Below are 17,153 nucleotides of genomic sequence, written 5' to 3'. Positions count from 1 at the left end.
AGAGATGTTGAAGCGCAATCATCCCTGCTTGCAAATCTCTTGAGAGATGGCAGGGAATCGGGTCTTTTTATACCGTAACCGTAAGACATGTAGAATCCTACCCAAGGTACATGTACTGCAAAGGGCTCCGGTGACGCGAAGCTTGGCTCCCATATTTCAAAGGGCGAGAGTGCCCCCTCGATAGCGCCAGAGTCATCCCGGACGGTTGATGTTTCTTCCACGAGCGGATACATAGATATGAGAAGGCAGCTCTCAGTTATTGCTCCTTACCTCCACGAACATTCCAGGTTATCTTCTTGATTCAACTACGTTAGACCAGGAGGCTATGAGGATCGCAAGGGTTCAGTGCGCGGCCTTTAGACTGTTCTCTAACGAGTGTACTACAAGGTGCTTTGTGGTCTCATCCTGATTATTATGTACTTGTATCCGTTGACTGGATCAGGCCAACTTCAGATACTTGGCACCATGAAGAAAACTAGTTTAGCAGCAGGCACAAAACATCTAGACACCAGAAACAATCGCAACATTACAACGTCTCATTCACTGACGCCTATCTAGCACTAATGGGCTACTCGCTCGATCGAGCCTGTGCTCTCGACGTCAACATGAAAATCCCCTTTCAGTCCTTCGTAAACGTCGACAGCTTTTGACGACACAAGACAAAGCAAATTAGAGTGATGTACAGCATCCTCGCCTTTGGGCGGGAAAGGTTCATATGAGTTTAGTCTCATCAGTAGGGTATGAACTTGTAAGAACAAACATTGAAACGCCAAGACAACAAGTAAGACATCTGCTGGCGATCGAGTCTCCAGAAGCAGTGTTACATATGTATGCAGACAGCTTCTCATAATGTCACCTGACAACATAGGTCAGATCTGCCGTTTACAAGAGCAAAATTTACCTAGCAAGGTCAGCTTCCCATTTCGGCATCACGGGCATCTCCCAGAGACTCACTTGCGAGAGCGACTGGCCCGCGCCGACTTGGGCTTCTCTGCTTCAGCAGGAGGGGCAGCCTTCTTGCGACCCTTGAGCGCCGCCTTGGCCTTTTGAGGCACGGGCTTCTCCTCCTCTTCCTCGGCAGCAGAGACCTCCTCCTCGCTCTCCTCCGCCTTGGCCTTCGTGGCTGCTTTCTTGGGGGCAGCTTTCTTGGCGGCGCCACGCTTAGGCTTGGGAGCCTCCTCTTCCGCCTCCTCGACATCAGACTCCTCTTTCTTGACGGCGGACTTGCGAGCACGCTTGGGTTTGGGAACCTCTTCCGCCTCTTCGGCATCAGACTCCTCCTTCTTGACGGCGGCAGCCTTCTTGGCGGAACCGCGCTTGAGCTTGGGAGCCGCTATCGGCTCCCCATTATCGGATTCCTCCTCCTTGGTGGCGGACTTGCGAGCACCGCGCTTGGCCTTTGGCTTGGGCTTCTCTTCCTCCTCGTCTTCAGCCTCGGCCTTGACGGCTGCCTTCTTGGTGCGCTTGGCCTTGGGCTTCTCCTCTTCCTCGTCATCGGCGGCCTTGCGACCGCGCTTCTTGCCCTTGGCAGGGGCCTCATCCTCCTATATTCAGGCGTCAGTATGTAAAGTCGCACATGCACAGTGTTGAGACGAACATCTTCCTCCTCGCCATCATCCCAGTCCTTGGGCTTCTTGCCGCGAATGCCGCGCTGACCGAGCTTGTTCATCCAGGGATCACCGTTGAAGTCCTCGGCGTCAATATGGCCCTGCTCTATGGCCTTACGGATCTTCGCCTGCAGATCGGGGTGGTCGCTAGACTTGCGTGTCAGCGGCGGATTCCAGTGAAGAAAGTGAATAAGGAAGGAATGCAGGCTGACCCCATCTCATCATAGCCGTCAAAGGCGTCAAAGTCGAACTTTCCGTTCCTCTCACAAACCTCCTGGACGTGCTGCATCTGCTCTCCAGAAACACATCCCCTTAAATCGATTACGTTAGCATATTGTGCTCTTCCTGCCTTGAGAGTTGTATGTGGCGGGTGGGGGAGTGAGTTGTGACCAGGGAAGGGAAAAGGGGCCAACATACCAATGCTTCCACTTGAAGGACTCATGATCCATAATCTTGGTCCATGTGCCGAAGCGAAGGGAACCCTTCAAGCATTTGGCCGCAGCCTTCTTGCAGACACCATCGGTGCATCCGGCACGGTTGTTGGGCGACACCTCTACAATGAAATAAAAGTGAAAATTAGCATGTGTATATGTGCGGGTGTTGCGCGAGCTTGAAGTGACGTTTGAGATGGGAGTCTCGGTCGCCTATGACGTGAGGTCGAAATTTGGACGCGTCGCCGGCTGTCCGCCAGACGCGACCGTAGCTCCTGACAAGCCAGACCGAAAGTCCAAATCACAGGGAATTGTAAACTTACCAATGCGGTAGTCAGGCATTTTGATGGAAGCTTTGAAGAGCGTGTGAATGTGGGAAAGGGTCTTCTCGAAGAAAGGGAAAATAATGAACGAGGGTGTCTCGGAGAAGAAGAAATGGGAGGTAGGTGATGTGGTGACAGATTTTGGAGGAAGCACCTCAAGCTGTCAGAGGAAGGGAAAGAACAGGGGAGTGACGTTGGTTGAGAGGTGGGCAGTGACAATTTCTCCTGTCTTCTGCCTGCCGGGCCCATTTTAGCTGCCCAAAGCTCCTGAGCTTCAGTGCGTCTGTTCACTTAAACCCCTGTGCGGCAACCTAATCGTAGCCAGGCAGCGGCCCTGAACTTCTCCAGCTCGAAGAGTTTCGCATGGCCCGAACACGTGGTGGCCGATAAGACGACGGGATGGAATGCAAACGACCTGTCCCATTCATGGAAACAAAACACCAACACATCAGATACTCCCCCTCAGTGAGTGAAGACAAAAAAGCGCTTTAAGAATAACCTCAAGAAACTTTTCGATAGAAATCGTAACAAATATAGGTACAGAAAAAGCCACTCATGCTATCATCTACATCCGTTGCACCACCGCCAACACCAATGTCCGCCCAAACCGCCATATTCATGCCTCTGGTCATCCCTCGACGCCAGTTCTAGCCCGTATACCCTCTCATACACATTTCCCCAAAGATCCAAACTTACAAGAATGGGCACCAACCGATATACATAGCCGCCAGGTTTCTCGGATCAGCAGCCTGCTTGATCAATTCCTCCACCTGGCCCTCCACACCCAACGGGATCGTGTCCTGTCCCATTAACCCCTTAACTTTACGCTTGATGCTGTCGACAACAAGTTGCGGCTGCATCCTAGGCGCCCCGTCCTGCCGACGGCTCGTCTTCTTCTCCTTTTGCAGATCCAGCGTAGGATCGTAAATGAACGCCTCGAGAATCGTCATCAGCGTCTCCTCCTGCTGCCGCAAAATCCCCAAGGTCAGCTCGCTGCAGTGCCGGAAGGGACCTTCGTATCCGTAGATGCCCATCGCAGCCACCATATTGTGCGTCAGGCGGAACGGCACCCTCTCTGGCTGCGCAAACGTCAAGCCCTTGTCGAAAAGGCAGTTGAAGTCCACGTGGAAGATGCCGCCATTGTCGCGCTCCAGCAACACGTTCTCACCGTGTCGATCGCCGAGTCCGAGGATTGTACCCACCATCGACATGACGGCGCAGGAACGCGTGTACTTGAGCCGCGCAGAGAACCAAGTCGAAGGGTGGGGGAAACGCTGGACGAACCAGTGCTGCAGGACGGGCGGGAACGTGCCCAAGACGCCTTCGGTGAACATCTTAATGTTGTTCGGTCCCGTCACTGCCTCAGCCATCATCCGCTTGATCTGGTTGTAGTCGGGGTGTACCTGGCGGGATTTATACTGATCCAGAAGAATCTCGCGCAGTGTCTTCAACCCATCAACCCATTCGATGATACCGCACTCCTCGTTCAGAGGCACGACGGCATACGTTTTGATGTACAACTGGCGTCTGCTGGCCTCGGGATCCCGCTTCAATGATCTGTTGATCATGCTGTTGAACTCCATCAGACGCTGGTCAGTGCGTAGATCATCCTTGGGCTTGATCATAAGCATGTAGCTCTTTCCGTCCGTCCCGCGTGCGGTTAGTCGTCGCGGCTTGGCCAAAGATCCCAGAACCAGTACCTCGTCCAGGAAGGAGTCGATGGTAATGACGTCTCGTGAGAACGCCTTGTGGGTCTTGACGTTGTCAGTCAGCGTCGGCAAGGCAGCAGTCAGACACGACTCGATGGGCACCACCAGGGGGCAAGGGGTGCACTTGTGGTTGAAGTTCAGATCGCGCGTGATGCTCGCCACGGTCGTCCTGTTGCTCTGGAAATCGCCGTTGTTGCAAGCCAGCAAGAGTTGTTCTGCGAGCTTCTCGCCCATCCTCAAGAGCTGCCTGAGTTCGTAGGTGCTCCCGTCAACCTTTTTGGTGACTCCCTTCAACGCCTGCAAGATCTGTTGGCCCCTTACCCGACGTTCTGAGTTTTGTCTCGTTGTCATGATTCCAAACAGACTCCAAAGAGCTTGCCGAGGGTGGGATTGGACGACCTTGATGACTATGTGCGTCAAACGCTCATAGACATCTTTGTTCTGATGAGCAATTCTTGCCACAACTTGTGGAAGTGCCGTGTAGAAGATGTACGCTGGTAATCGGGCTATGGACTTGTCAAGGAACCGGTGAAGGAGGTTCAACTGATCCGTTCGCCTCCTATGCAGCTCACGAGACAGTGAAACTTTGCCTTCGGGGGCCTTGTCAACCTGCGCTCCGAATTCAAGCCACAGTGTAAGAATTCTCGGCATGGTCTGGTAGAGATATTTGGTGCCGTAGTTTAGAGACCGAAGGTAATTTTCGACGACGAGTCTGGTGTATTCGCCCTGAATGCAGGGATCGGTTTGATCGTCTGCCTTGAGCATCTTCTCAGATTCCAGTACTTTCTTGTAGTATCGTCCCAGGTAGTAGTGGCCCTTTTCCCAGGCGCTAGCTGTGAGAGGGGGTTGTTGATATTTCTCACGCAGTGTCAGATGGTTCGTCTGACCGGCAGCGTCTAGCCATTTTGCAAGCATCAGTTGAGCTCTAGCCGTCAATTGCCGTTGCTGAGCATCCATGCCACGGATAGAAGAAGAACTGTTGGTCTGTGTCATGAAGTTGTTCGATTCAATGGCTCCCTGCAAAACTTGGATCGCCTTGCGCGTGTGGCCGTCTTTCCACAGAAGCCGAGCATTCTCAATGACCGCAGCTCCGTCGCCAAGTTGAGAAGCATGTAATACGGCATTGAACGACTGGTGGGTTGAGTTGGCTTTTCTAGCCAACCTAGCGCTTGAGAGCCACAGCGAAGATATGTCAAGATCGGAAAACTTGGGCCTATGGAATGTTAGCTTAGTTAGGATTGCTGGTAGACGACACTGCACATACCGTGAAAGCTCCATGGCTGCCCTGCGGATACCCAACAAGTACTGCTTATCGCCTACGTACGCCCCAAGAACCTCAAGGCGACGGTTGAGCATTGTCAGAACTTCCTGATGTGCATCGCCCTCAGAAGCTTGAGTTCCAGCGATGATCTCAAGGTCAGTAAGGACATGACACCTAAGTCTCAAGTCGTGGCAGGCTTGCAAAGATGACGTTGCCACGTGTGTCATGGCGGAGGCGATCTTCTCTCTCATACTTTGCAGCATTTCGGGGAATGTATCGCTGCCGGCCCCCCTTTTCTGCAGCGCGTTGAAGAGTTTGGCGATACTGACGTTGAAGTCTTCCAGAGGGCTGCCATGGAATCGGGCAGTGTACTTGTTCAAAGTATCCCATCTCCTCGTAGCCCACGCTGCTTCAACTGCGTATGGAACAATCTTGTTTTCTGTCGAAGGTTCTGTTCGCATGCCTTCAACATAGTTGAGTAATACATCTGATAATGTTAGTACATGTGTGCAACCCGTGGCTTGGAAACATGTTCTCTTACCGTGTTGGCCGGACTGTTTCAGACAATTGAGCAAATCGATTTGCACATCGATATTATCAGGCTCTTCTGCTAATTTGATTTCGTACCAAGTTTGAGCTGCAGTATATCTGCCTGCCTTCTTGTGACTGAGAATCTGCTGGTTGATATCCAAAACGTGCAGATGAGCGGAAATCCCTTCCAGCCCGTCAGGTTCGTCAATCTGAGTATAGATGTCCTGCAGCTGCTCGAGTAGTAAAGTTTTCTGCCTTGGGTCGCTGTTCTCAACCTCCATTTGCTGGGCATGCTGCTCGAGGTGGAAGAGCGCTCGTGGGTATTCTCTACAATCCATCGCACGTTGAGAGATGAGCACTGGCGGAACAGTGTTTAGCAATTCCTGAACACGTCCTATCGCGGGCAGGTCATCGTCATTCTTGCGTCTTGCATCCTTCTCTTGGAGCCACCTGCTCGCGTAGTCGAGAGCTCTGAAGACAGCCTGCTTTGATTAGCTACAAATCCAACACTGCACGAAAGCTTACTCACCTCGCAATACAGCTTCATGTCTTCTCGTTCCGAATATGGCGCGTCCTCGGCGGGTTGGTGCTGAAGAATACCAACGAGCTCTCCAATGACATTGTCCCGGTCCTTTCGCGTGCTCCTGTGACCTATGATGACATGAAGCACAAGATATGGCAGCAGGAACTCGGCAACGGCCAAGTCCTTGACCTTGATAGTGCGACACAGTGGTTCAAAGATAAGATCCGCGTGCCCATTTTGCCCCTTGCCCAAGAGATCCATGCTGAATGAACGCATCCAGTTTCCGTAGGGCTTTCCTGGGCGGAAGATAGGATACTCGACTGGAACAACGTTCATAGGTGTCAAAAGATATCTGGAAGTAAGGAAAGGCGTCAAGACATTGCGGTCACTCTCCGATAGTGTTAGCCATTTTCTGTAGATGACACCACCATCCCGCATCCCAGTTCCTTTCATAGCCAGTGCAGCCTTGATATCGACCCGGTCGAGCAGTTCTTGCATGGCAAAGGAAAGGAAACCTTGGAGTTTGGTGTCTGTCGTGGACAAGAAAGCCTTGACGAGTATTTGTCCCAAGATGAACAACACGAAGTCTGTCGTCTCGTCTGCACTCTCGAAATTGCTCAAGATGACCATCGACTTTTGCTCTCGTGGCGCTTCCACTCTATTAGAGTCGAGGCAGCCAACCAAGCCAATGCATTGAGTACAAAGACTGGCAATATCGAGCTGGTGCATAGCACTATACTTTGCTGCACAGTCTAGCAAGGCTCGTATCAACATGGGTACAACGGGGTCAGGCTGTTGGCTGACGGCTGAAGTCTGGAGGAAGCCTCCACTCTGTCTAAGGTAGACCTCGAGTTCGGTCAGTGCCAGTAATACGACACCAGAGTTCTCGTGAGACGTGCGCTCGGCGAAGAGGGCAAATGCCTGCCTGCTGTCCAGGACTGGACGCGCGGCGTTGAGTTCCCCTTCGACGTCTGCCAACTCTGCGATGTGGCCCAAAGAAGGTAACTTGCTGATGTAGGACGTGAGGCTGTCACTAAAATCCGTGATCAACTCCCTGATCAAATTCTTAGCCATTTGTCGACAAGGTTGACTAAAGAGCGGCCAGTAGTGGCTGATGACGAAGAATGTAGTCTCGATCAAAACCTCGACGTCTTCAGGCTCGAGACATGTGAGCAGAGCCGCCCAGCAAGAGAATGCAGCTTCTCTGAGATCATCCTGAGCCAGTGATGACAGAAGACACGCGGCAATCTAGGACAATTAGTATGAAGAGCAGCTTCGAACCGAATCATTACTCACCTGTGGGCGAGCAATTCGAACATAGACTTTGCAATGTCTGATCATCTCCTCTAAGGCACGTATGCAGCGTCTCTGTTCTTCGGCTGGAGGAAATACAAGTGGCATATCATTGATAACATCTGCAAGGCGAGCCATAAGACCAAGAATGTACGATTGTAGATATCTCCCAATCGTGTTGCCCTTCTTCGGCTTTGACTCTTTGTTTGCGATCATCATCATTGAACAGAAGGATGCCAATGCCTCAATTATCTAGCACGAGTCAGCAACTTAAGTGCTTTTGGCGAAGGCGATGTACTTACTCGGGGCTTCCGTGCTTCATCCGCCTCGCCGGCAGCCTTGAAAAGCTCTAGAGCGACCGAACAGACTTCGGATTGCACGAGCTCAACCAAAGTAAATGTCTCTAGGTGAGAGGAAACCTCAACGAGTCTAGACATGACGAACTTCTCGATGTTACCAACATCTTGAATGAGCAAAAGCGCAATGATTGAGCCAGCATTGGCTGGGTCCAGGATAGGGATCCATATGTCCCTTTCTCCTCGGGCTTCTGCGATTTTCTGAATCACCTCCTTCTTTTTCATTAATACCAGCCAAGGCAACGCATGAGCCTGGATAAGCAGCAGGAAGTCTGTGACGGATATTTGCAACAGGTCGGAAATCGCGCGGCAAATTTGCGGCCGAGCCTGCATGTCCTTGACAGCGAAATATGCAAGGTTCCTCCAAAAGGGTTCGAACAGACGACGCGGCGTTGTGTTCAAGGCAGATGCTAGGTTGAGAATCTAGAGTCACGTTAGTCTTTGTCTATTGCGTCAATAATAAGGATGTCTACCTCGTTGAAGGCACATGATGCGATCAGACTGTTGATACTACCGAGGTACTCAAGCAACTTGTGCAGAACAAGATTGAGCTCGTCTCCAGTCAGGACCCTGATCTCGTTAATATACCGCGTATGAACGCATTTAGTCACGGGAGCTTTGATTTCCTACCGTCCAAGTTGGCCCCAGGACAGGATTCCGCTTTCATGGAATATGGCTGCATCTTTCTCGGAAGCAGCCTTGAGCAGACTAAGTGCATTTTTTCGGTTGCGAATGATCAGAGTTGAGTCAAGCGACGCCAGGTTATTATCTCTCAGGAATAGAGGAAGAGCGCGTCTGCAATCAGTTAGTTGCTATTATTTGCCAGAGAGTATTTTTGGGTTGAAGTGCAACATACCCAGAAGCGATTCTGAGCTCTCTGATAGAGCTATGCAAGCTTTGCAAACACCATTGGCCCAGAGGAGATGTTTCGAGATCAATGAGTTCTGTAATGTCGGCGTGGTTGATGATACGTCTGGCAGAGATCATCGCGACGATCCTCGGGCGCTTCGACTCCTTAAAGTTGGGTAGATGAATGAGCTTCGTAAAAATAGATTGGGCCTCCCTTTTTTCTGCGGCTGTTATCACATCAAGGCTTCGAGAGCCTGTATATTTCTCATCGCAGAATGCACATCCCATGCTGTTACGATTTCTGATGCTTACACCGCCGTCGACAATTGTTGTCAAGTCCACTGCACAACATATGCGGGCTACCAGGTCGATAGCTCGACACTGTTTGTCTTCGCTGAGGTCATTGTACTTGTTCCTAGGCACATGTGAGCTGACGGACCAAACGTATCAAATAGAGAGACATACAAGAAAACATGTTCCAGCCCTCCGCTTTCCTCGACCTCATTCACTTCGCAGACTTCGTAGATACGCTTGACCAATGCTCGGAGTTCAGGAGCATCTGATGACACCTTTAGACGCTTTGAAGCGGGTTCTGCGTCTTCAGTGGTACGATTTTCTAGACCAAGGTCTTCTACTGCCTGACGCAAGTCGACGTCGACAAAACAAGCGGGTTGAGTCTCAGAGTCGAGGGCTTTTGGGACGATGGATCCGGATGTTTGCTTCAGAACTTGGATAGAAAGCTGGAGATGTGTTAGTCGAAGCTCGAAACGGTGTCATTACCCTTAAACTTACTATGAAATCGTGGGCATCGCTAATCGTTGCAAGTGAAGGAATCTCGTACTCCAAAGGGCATACAATCTTTGGTGCTGCTAGTCTGCCGATTTCTCGATCTACGAGCGATGCATGCGCCAGTCGGATGAGCGCCAGCGAGACCGTCTTCCTCGCTGCCACGCTCGACTCATTTGTCCCCTGTATTTCTTCGGGGTGTGCTGCCAGTTCAGCACATAGCACTGCCAGCACAGCATATGCCTTTTTTGAGTCGAATGATTTGTTGCCAGGACGTGGCTTAACTGGGAGCAGGTTCAGAGCAATTTTGAGCAAGTCGGCTCGAGGCCTTGGCACAATCGCCTGCCATGCGTTCTGTACAGCACGAAGGGAAAGCAGAGAGTCAAGCAGCCACGGTGCCAGTTGAGACAATGTTGGCCGTGACACGAGATTCGGAGTTTTGAAGATTGAGGGGTGCGCCAAGGCCGAGGTCAATGTCGTTGCTTGATGTATGCACTGAGAGACATGTTGGACGGTATATGTGGTCTGTTGGACAAAGAGTGTGCCAGGCTTTCCTAACAAGAGCTCCAGTGTACCATCCGAAGGCAATGTCATGTTTACACTAGCGTCTTTCCCAGTTGAACTCGGTGCCATATTTTGCAGGTGATTTATGAGAGCTGCGAAAGTCAGTGGTTGGATCTTGAAACTGAATGAATGCCCGAAACTCACCCCTACTGGTCTCGCGCAAGTATAGTAACATGGACGGGAGAAGTTTCCACATGGATCCCGTACGGATAACCACGAGGATAACAAATTGAAAGAAACCCTCAAAGTCTCCTGTCAGCTCGAGGCAGCGAGAATGGCCCAGCAACCGAAGGATCTTGGGGAAGATCCAAATCCAAAGAGGCTCCTCCCCGCGGAAGACAAATTGCTTTCCATCGGTAGTATGGTCCAGGACATTCGGTGTCTCCTCAATTGTGACCTTCAAGAAGTTTATGGCCTTCAGAGCCTCGTTTCGCATATGGTTTCGGTCGGAAAACGGATCGTCGAGCTTGATTCCTTCGAGAACAACACGGGCGTAGACGTAGATGAGCATATGATTGTGGTCCGTCCTTTGCTCGGCAGTCTCTAACATCTCCGGCTTATTCTTGACCTTCTCGATTACGGCGAATAGCCTCTTCAGCTCGGCGTTTTCGTCGGATCGCGTGGACTTGGTCGAAGCCGAAATATTCTCGACCAATTGTGCGGCGAGCGTAGAGGGAGGCGGCGCGTTGGGAGCGGCAGCGGCAGCCGGCCTGCCATTGTGATCTGCAGCCATGGCTTCGTCCTCATCGTATGACCAGAGGACGTTTAGCTGGTGCAAGTCGCAGTCCGCCACTGCTTGAAGGATTAACACCCTCAGGACGAATGTCCAGAGCTCGACGCGCCTGCGGGGGTGGGCCATCTATCGGATGCGCGCTGGACCAGGCGCGAGGTCACATGTTCAATTAACTTTGCTTATGTAACGAGACCTGGCCCATGCTCTATCCACCTGCGATTCTCCGGATGCCTTCAACTTCAGGGTGACCGTCCATCCTCGTCGTCAAAAGGAATAGTTGATGACAGCTTACGCGCCAACTTGCGCCTTTACCGCCAAGTTCGGCTTCGGGAAGCTTTTCAAACATCCCATTGCCTGCGTACATGAATGGCGTGATTACAAATGCAATTAGCTGTTCCCCTGCATAAGGGACCTTGGTCTCATCTTGCTGCTTACACCGTTCATAGCTTCCTTCAAATATTAGTGATCGCCAACTAATCCTCTCTTCATTCTTCAAAGTATATCGACCACTCATTCTGGCAGCTCAGAAGTGGTTCAATTGAATCATTGCTACGTCTACCTTTCATCATGAACGTCGCCCTCAAGGAAGCAATGCCAGAGGCCCTCCTCGTGCAAGGCGCTTCAAACAACCCATCATCGACCATAGAGATGATCCCATTGAAGTACCCAGCAAGCACATCGAAGCAAAGCATTTCATCGCATAAACCCAATTCCCCTCCTATTGATGGAAATTCAACACCGACAGAACCAGAACCCCCTCAAGGTCTCCCATCCCGCAACGTCTCCGTAGCCAAGAGCATCACCGTAATCGTCACCCTCGCGGGCATAAACTTCCTCAATACAATGGGCTCCGGCATCCTCATCGCCGCCCTCCCGCGCATAGCCCAAGACGTCGGTCTCGACGAGAGCCTCGTCCTCTGGCCCGCCGCCGTCTACAACCTCGCCGCCGGCTGCCTCCTCCTCATCTTTGGCGCCGTCGCCGACGTAGTGGGCGCAAAGCTCATGTGGCTGACGGGGAGCTACCTCTGCGTCGTCTTCACCGTCGCCGTCGGCCTGTCCAAGACGGGGATCCAAATCATTCTCTTCCGCACCGCCGTCGGCGTCTCTATTTCGGCGTGCTTGCCCACGGCCATGGCGTTCATCACAAAGACGTTTCCCAAGGGCGGGTGGCGCAACGTTGCGTTTTCGATGAATGGGATTGGGTTCCCGCTCGGGTATGCGCTCGGCCTGGTCCTGGGTGGCATCTTCACAGATACGATCGGCTGGCGTTGGGCATACTACATGATGGCCTTTATCAACTTTGCTCTGTCGACCGCGGCGGTCTGGTCTCTGCCTTCGATTCACCAGCCGTCCGAGAAGAAGTGGACGCGCCGCTTGGCGGAGGATATTGACTGGACAGGAGCCGTCATCATGAGTGTTGCGCTGGGTTTGCTGCTTTATGTGCTAGCGATGACTACTTCTTCGTACACAAAAATTGCTGATCCTACTAATATTGCTCTCCTGACCGTAGCAGTAGCCTTGCTGGTCGTGTTCCCCCTCTGGATGAACTTTCAGATTAAAATGGATCGTCCGGCGCTGATTCCGAATGGTCTGTGGCGAAACGCTGCATTTACGTCGATTTGTGTAAGTGAATATCCGGGAAGAAAAGACGTGAGACACCTCTAACATATCGCCAGGTGTCCATCTTCCTATGCTGGGCCTCTCTCAATGCGATACAATACTTCATCATGCTATAGTCAGTGCTGTATGGCAGAGATCAAGAGTTTCCAATGCTAATGCCCTCAAACAGTTTCCAAAAAGTCCAAGGCATCTCCGCGCTGCAAAGCTCTCTGCGATTTCTGCCTCACGTCGTGATGGGCACCCTCGTCAACATTGCAGCAGCATGGCTCGTCTCACGGATAAAGGTCCAGACTCTAGGCGCCGTATCTGCAGTCATAACAACCGCGGCACCAATACTCATGGCCACAGTCAGCCTCGACGGAAATTACTGGTTTGGGCCGTTCTGGGCCATGGTGCTTTCGCCAGTGAATGCAGATGGTATGTTCACCCTATCTCCCCTTTCCGAGCATGCTTCAAGCCCCCAAGACACTGACCTAGAAATCCTAAAAGCCCTCTTCACCGTCTCCAACCTAATAATCTCCGACGCCTTCCCAGCAGACGTGCAATCCCTCGCCGGCGGCGTCTTCAGCGAGATCGGGCAGATCGGCAACGCCGTAGGCCTCGCCGTGACAGCAGCCATCGCGGCCTCCGTGACGGAGCACTCGGTTGTCTTCCACGACGATGCCCGGGAGGCGCGTATGGAAGGCTACCGCGCTGCATTCTGGACCATCTTCGCCGCCACGGTTGCGGTGCTCATCATTGTAGTCGGAGGGCTTCGAAAGGGTGGTACGGTTGGGAAGAAGGATGACTAGATGGTGCTACTGCTAGACATACCTAAGGTGCCTAGCGTGAGGATTCCTGGAAAACGGCTGCATTTGGGATTGGGAGGGTGGCACTGCCGTTGCCGCCGTCGAGTACGGCGATGTATGCATGTCTTGGGCCGAGCATCGCTGAAATTAGCAACTTGTGCAGATAGAACTCCAGTCATCTTGATCTGAATCCAGGAAAGCAAGCCCTTTGGGTCGTTCTGGCAAATTCATCACGCTAAGTAAAAGACCTGGAAGGCTGGAAAGACATAAAATCAGGCGCAGTCAATATGACGGTGCGGCTGTATGGGCATGATAAGTATCGGTAGTGCAACAAACAATAACTGAACTGCTGCTACCACAATCAATACGTCAATAATCATTTTGCGTCAATTGGCTAGCTTTAGGAGAGAATCCTTTGTTATCCGATGTCGACCCAGTGGAAGGGTTTGGCTTTTCTCAGGAATTCAGACGACTGAACTCAACTGATGATTGAGGTGGACAGTCTAACTAATAACTGTCAAGTGATGAGTTGTTCGAATAAGCCAAGATCAACGGTACGTGGCCCACGCCTTGGCTGAACCAAGAAATCAACCCAAGACTCAATTACTCTTCACGCGCGCCGGTCATATTACGTCGACGGGTGTAGGCAAGTCTGCGCAAAGGTAAGTACAAACTCTCAGGGTTGATTGTAATGGTCCCACGATTCCTTGGGAATTGTGAGGATCCGGGGTCGATCCCGCGCCGAGTTCTTTTGCTTCCGCAGAGAAATGGGATTATTGACGGCATGCTGACATTATCGTGAACCGGACCCATTCTAGTCTCATCCCCATGCTTAAGATTTATCGGAATTCAGCAGTTTGACAGGACGTTTATTTGTGACGATCGTTTCGCGGGCCGCGCAAATCCTGCCCACTTTGGAAATGGAAATGAAAATGGCAAGTCGGAGTAGGTCGTTGAAATGCGGTGCTAATGCGACACCCTCCCAGAGACTTCTGAGTTCGATGGCCCCGGCGGGTTCTGGTTCTTGGCAGCTTGCGCAGCGGCAACGTCGATCTGGCGGTTTCGTTTCCCCCTTTTAGGCCCTCAAGGGAAAGGTAAACTTGGGTATTACCGTTCACCTCACACACCCTCTTGCGGCATTCAGAGGGAAACGACGATCAGTTGGAGAAACCCCTCCGTTGGTGCATGCACATGCCAGCGTGCTGGGCGGCTCCAGACCCTTTTTCTCTGCCTCTCTTCGCAAGGGGATTATGATAAGGATCAAAGTGTGGTCGCGTGAGAGTGTCTTGTGTCGTGTGCTCATGTGCCACACGTCCAGGCCCGTGTTCAAGCCACTATCTCCAAGAAACCTGGATTGGGGTTGCATCTGGCGGTGTTGTTGATGTACCATCAAGTGAAACATTTACCGTACTGTGTAGGTGTGGCTGCGATGGTGGAGTGTCCAGGCTTTTATTCGCCGACTCGTTTGGACTCCACGGTACAGCTTCACATGTCTCCTGTACAACGTTGGCATATTGCATTACGGCGACCGGGAGGGCTCCATGGTCGTCAAGGTCGACTCCAGGGAATTCGAATTTTCTCATGCTCCCCGCGAAATGTCCACTTGGTCCTGCACGACAGCATCATATAGTTGTCCAGCCGTCGGGACCAAGTCGAAGTAGATAGTGTGAGGTCGTAACCCGTAAAACGGACCGAGACGGCAACAAGTAACATTATTTCCGCAAAGGTAAGCCGAAATGAGAAGTGAGGAAAACGGCCAGTGAACAAAGCCCGTGCAAGGACATGTATCCGTATTCCGTACAGAGTGTTCGGAGAAGGTAGGTCGCAAGCAGGTTTTGGATGATAGCTATAGGGCTGCCGGGTGAGGTCTGGTCGTCATAGTGGATAGGCGGGCTACACGTAGCCCCAGTTAGCAACATGTTGAGGTTTTGATTGTCTCGCAACCTCCCACACCTGGATCCTGTCTGTAGGTTCTGGGCCGTTGACACGGGTTGGTTTGCGTAACCTAACCACGTTCGGGGCTGAAAAGACAGAGTGATGTTAGTCGTTGGGGGCCGAGGGATCCTGTTGTCCGTCTCTGGATAGCGGAATCCGTTGATGGGTTTCTTTCTTGTGCCCTTTCAGATCGGGGATTTGGCTCAAGTTGGCGCCTTGGGTGGGGTAGCGGCGGGGGATCCGTGTCGTCCCGATGGCTGGGCAAGCTGGTTACTGCGCGGAGCACCTCATTCTGCCGTCGTCTCATCACATCCTCGAATGCTGTGAAGGTGGGATGGCGGGATGGCAAGGCTTGGTTCCTGAAGCATGATTCTGATTACCATGCAGAGAGCCCCATATTCGGCCTCCTCCCGCTATGTTCTAGCTGTAAGTTGTAACTTGTTCGCCGTTGACTGGTGCTGCTGGCTCCGTTTTTCTTCCCTTTGAGATATCCCCATCATCATGTTGAGCTCAGGAACCTGCTGTGGACTCATTGTACGATGCCTGCCATGTTCCCAGATGACTGGAGTAGTGGATTAACCCGAAGTTGCAACCGCACCCGCTATCGCTCCTCCTTCCTGTCGATTATAGAGACACAATAGAGTACGTACCGAGTACTCTGGAATACAAATGGAAGGCACGTCGACGGTATCCACAAAATTGGAGTCTCTCCGCAGACCGGTGTTTCCCCGCCAAGACTTCCAAAAGCACCTCGCAATCCATCGACTGGCTGGGAGGAACCGTAACGCGAGAAGGAAACAAAACATCCGTACGCAAGTACCGCGGCAGTCTCATGGTGGTATGCTTCCATCGTCTTATTCCCACAGGTCATTACCAGCCAACGCAGCCGTGCGTAAAGCTAGAAATCAAACTCCCAGGAAAGACAACAACTCACGGCAGGTAAAAGCTACCCCTCTTGACGGTCTCGGGGGACGTCGGCAACCGGTGGAGACGGAACTAGAGCACTTTCCCACGGGCTTTGAGGCTTTCAGAGAACGGGAAAGACGGCGCTGGGCTGGACCTGGACTGGACTGGGCTGTGCTTGCTTCCGCCAGAATGCAAACCGGCCCCATGCCACCCGCAATCAAACAACCAGACGAACATGGAAGTGGAAGGTTCAAGTGGACCTTCTGTCCGTAACCCCGCGCTTACTGACGCCTTCTCACTTCTCACTTCTATTCACTCCATATCAGTACCGCAGTCCGGGGGTATCCAATCCTGTTAGTCGATACTTATCAGAACGCACAATGAATCTTCTTTCCTCTCGTGTTCGTCTTGTTTCCACTTGGAAATAATTCCCTCTCTCTAGAATTCTTATCCTTCAAGTCTTCTGAAGCGGGCATACGTACGTATATCATCTCCAGCATATGCCTCCACGTAGACCTCGGGACTATCAATCCCCATCTCTACGGTTTCTTTGCCGGTTCCCTCCCCTCATCATCCCAGGAACTCGGTCTCTTCCTTCAGTGACAGGCCGGAGGCGTTGTACTGACGATGGCTTATGCACCGTACCTGTCGTTCCCTCCCACTTTGGCCCAGCTTGTGCCGGCCTGAACCATATCGGAATCCTGTTCCTGGCCATGGCCCCCCAAATACGCCGCTCAATATCCATTTATTCCTCCACTCTGCCCACGCCCCCAGAGTCCCAAATGGGGTGCTTTCCTGGCTAAACTGACAGAAGCCCCATCGTCGTCAGCCAATGCTCGGCGACGGCACGTTTGCGCCAGGAACACGACGCCTCGGAGAGCCACTTTCCCTCTGGTCTCTCCAGCTCCTTCAGGCCATGGCTGATGTTGTTGCTGTTT

The 17,153-nt window shown here is 52.0% G+C and overlaps 3 protein-coding genes across 3 annotated transcripts; 1 reads left to right on the top strand and 2 right to left on the bottom strand.

Moving 5' to 3' along the window:
* Positions 1 to 950: 950 nt before the first annotated feature.
* N0V96_010402 (uncharacterized protein) lies at positions 951 to 2,380 on the bottom strand (the record flags this gene model as incomplete). Its single annotated transcript, XM_053194756.1, has 5 exons — positions 951 to 1,544; positions 1,577 to 1,754; positions 1,820 to 1,918; positions 2,025 to 2,160; positions 2,362 to 2,380. 5 exons carry the CDS (start codon positions 2,378 to 2,380, stop codon positions 951 to 953), a joined length of 1,026 nt encoding a protein of 341 aa, XP_053047925.1.
* A 673-nt stretch (positions 2,381 to 3,053) lies between these two features.
* On the bottom strand, positions 3,054 to 11,092 carry MEC1 (serine/threonine-protein kinase M1; the record flags this gene model as incomplete). Its single annotated transcript, XM_065758931.1, has 12 exons — positions 3,054 to 5,283; positions 5,335 to 5,818; positions 5,873 to 6,344; positions 6,392 to 7,633; positions 7,682 to 7,930; positions 7,981 to 8,457; positions 8,508 to 8,604; positions 8,665 to 8,829; positions 8,891 to 9,298; positions 9,349 to 9,623; positions 9,676 to 10,325; positions 10,378 to 11,092. The coding sequence occupies 12 exons, from the start codon at positions 11,090 to 11,092 to the stop codon at positions 3,054 to 3,056; spliced, it is 7,464 nt and encodes a 2,487-aa protein (XP_065612454.1).
* Positions 11,093 to 11,533: 441 nt separating this feature from the next.
* On the top strand, positions 11,534 to 13,377 carry N0V96_010400 (uncharacterized protein; the record flags this gene model as incomplete). The annotated part of the gene is made up of 4 exons (XM_065758930.1): positions 11,534 to 12,589; positions 12,643 to 12,701; positions 12,756 to 13,003; positions 13,076 to 13,377. 4 exons carry the CDS (start codon positions 11,534 to 11,536, stop codon positions 13,375 to 13,377), a joined length of 1,665 nt encoding a protein of 554 aa, XP_065612453.1.
* Between the last annotated feature and the right edge of the window lie 3,776 nt (positions 13,378 to 17,153).

This window comes from Colletotrichum fioriniae (assembly GCF_027942845.1).
Source record: "Colletotrichum fioriniae strain IMI 355084 chromosome Unknown scaffold_14, whole genome shotgun sequence".
Lineage (NCBI taxonomy): Eukaryota > Fungi > Ascomycota > Sordariomycetes > Glomerellales > Glomerellaceae > Colletotrichum > Colletotrichum fioriniae.
Note: the sequence above shows the minus strand (reverse complement) of the source record. Positions and strands in the feature narration are given on the sequence as shown.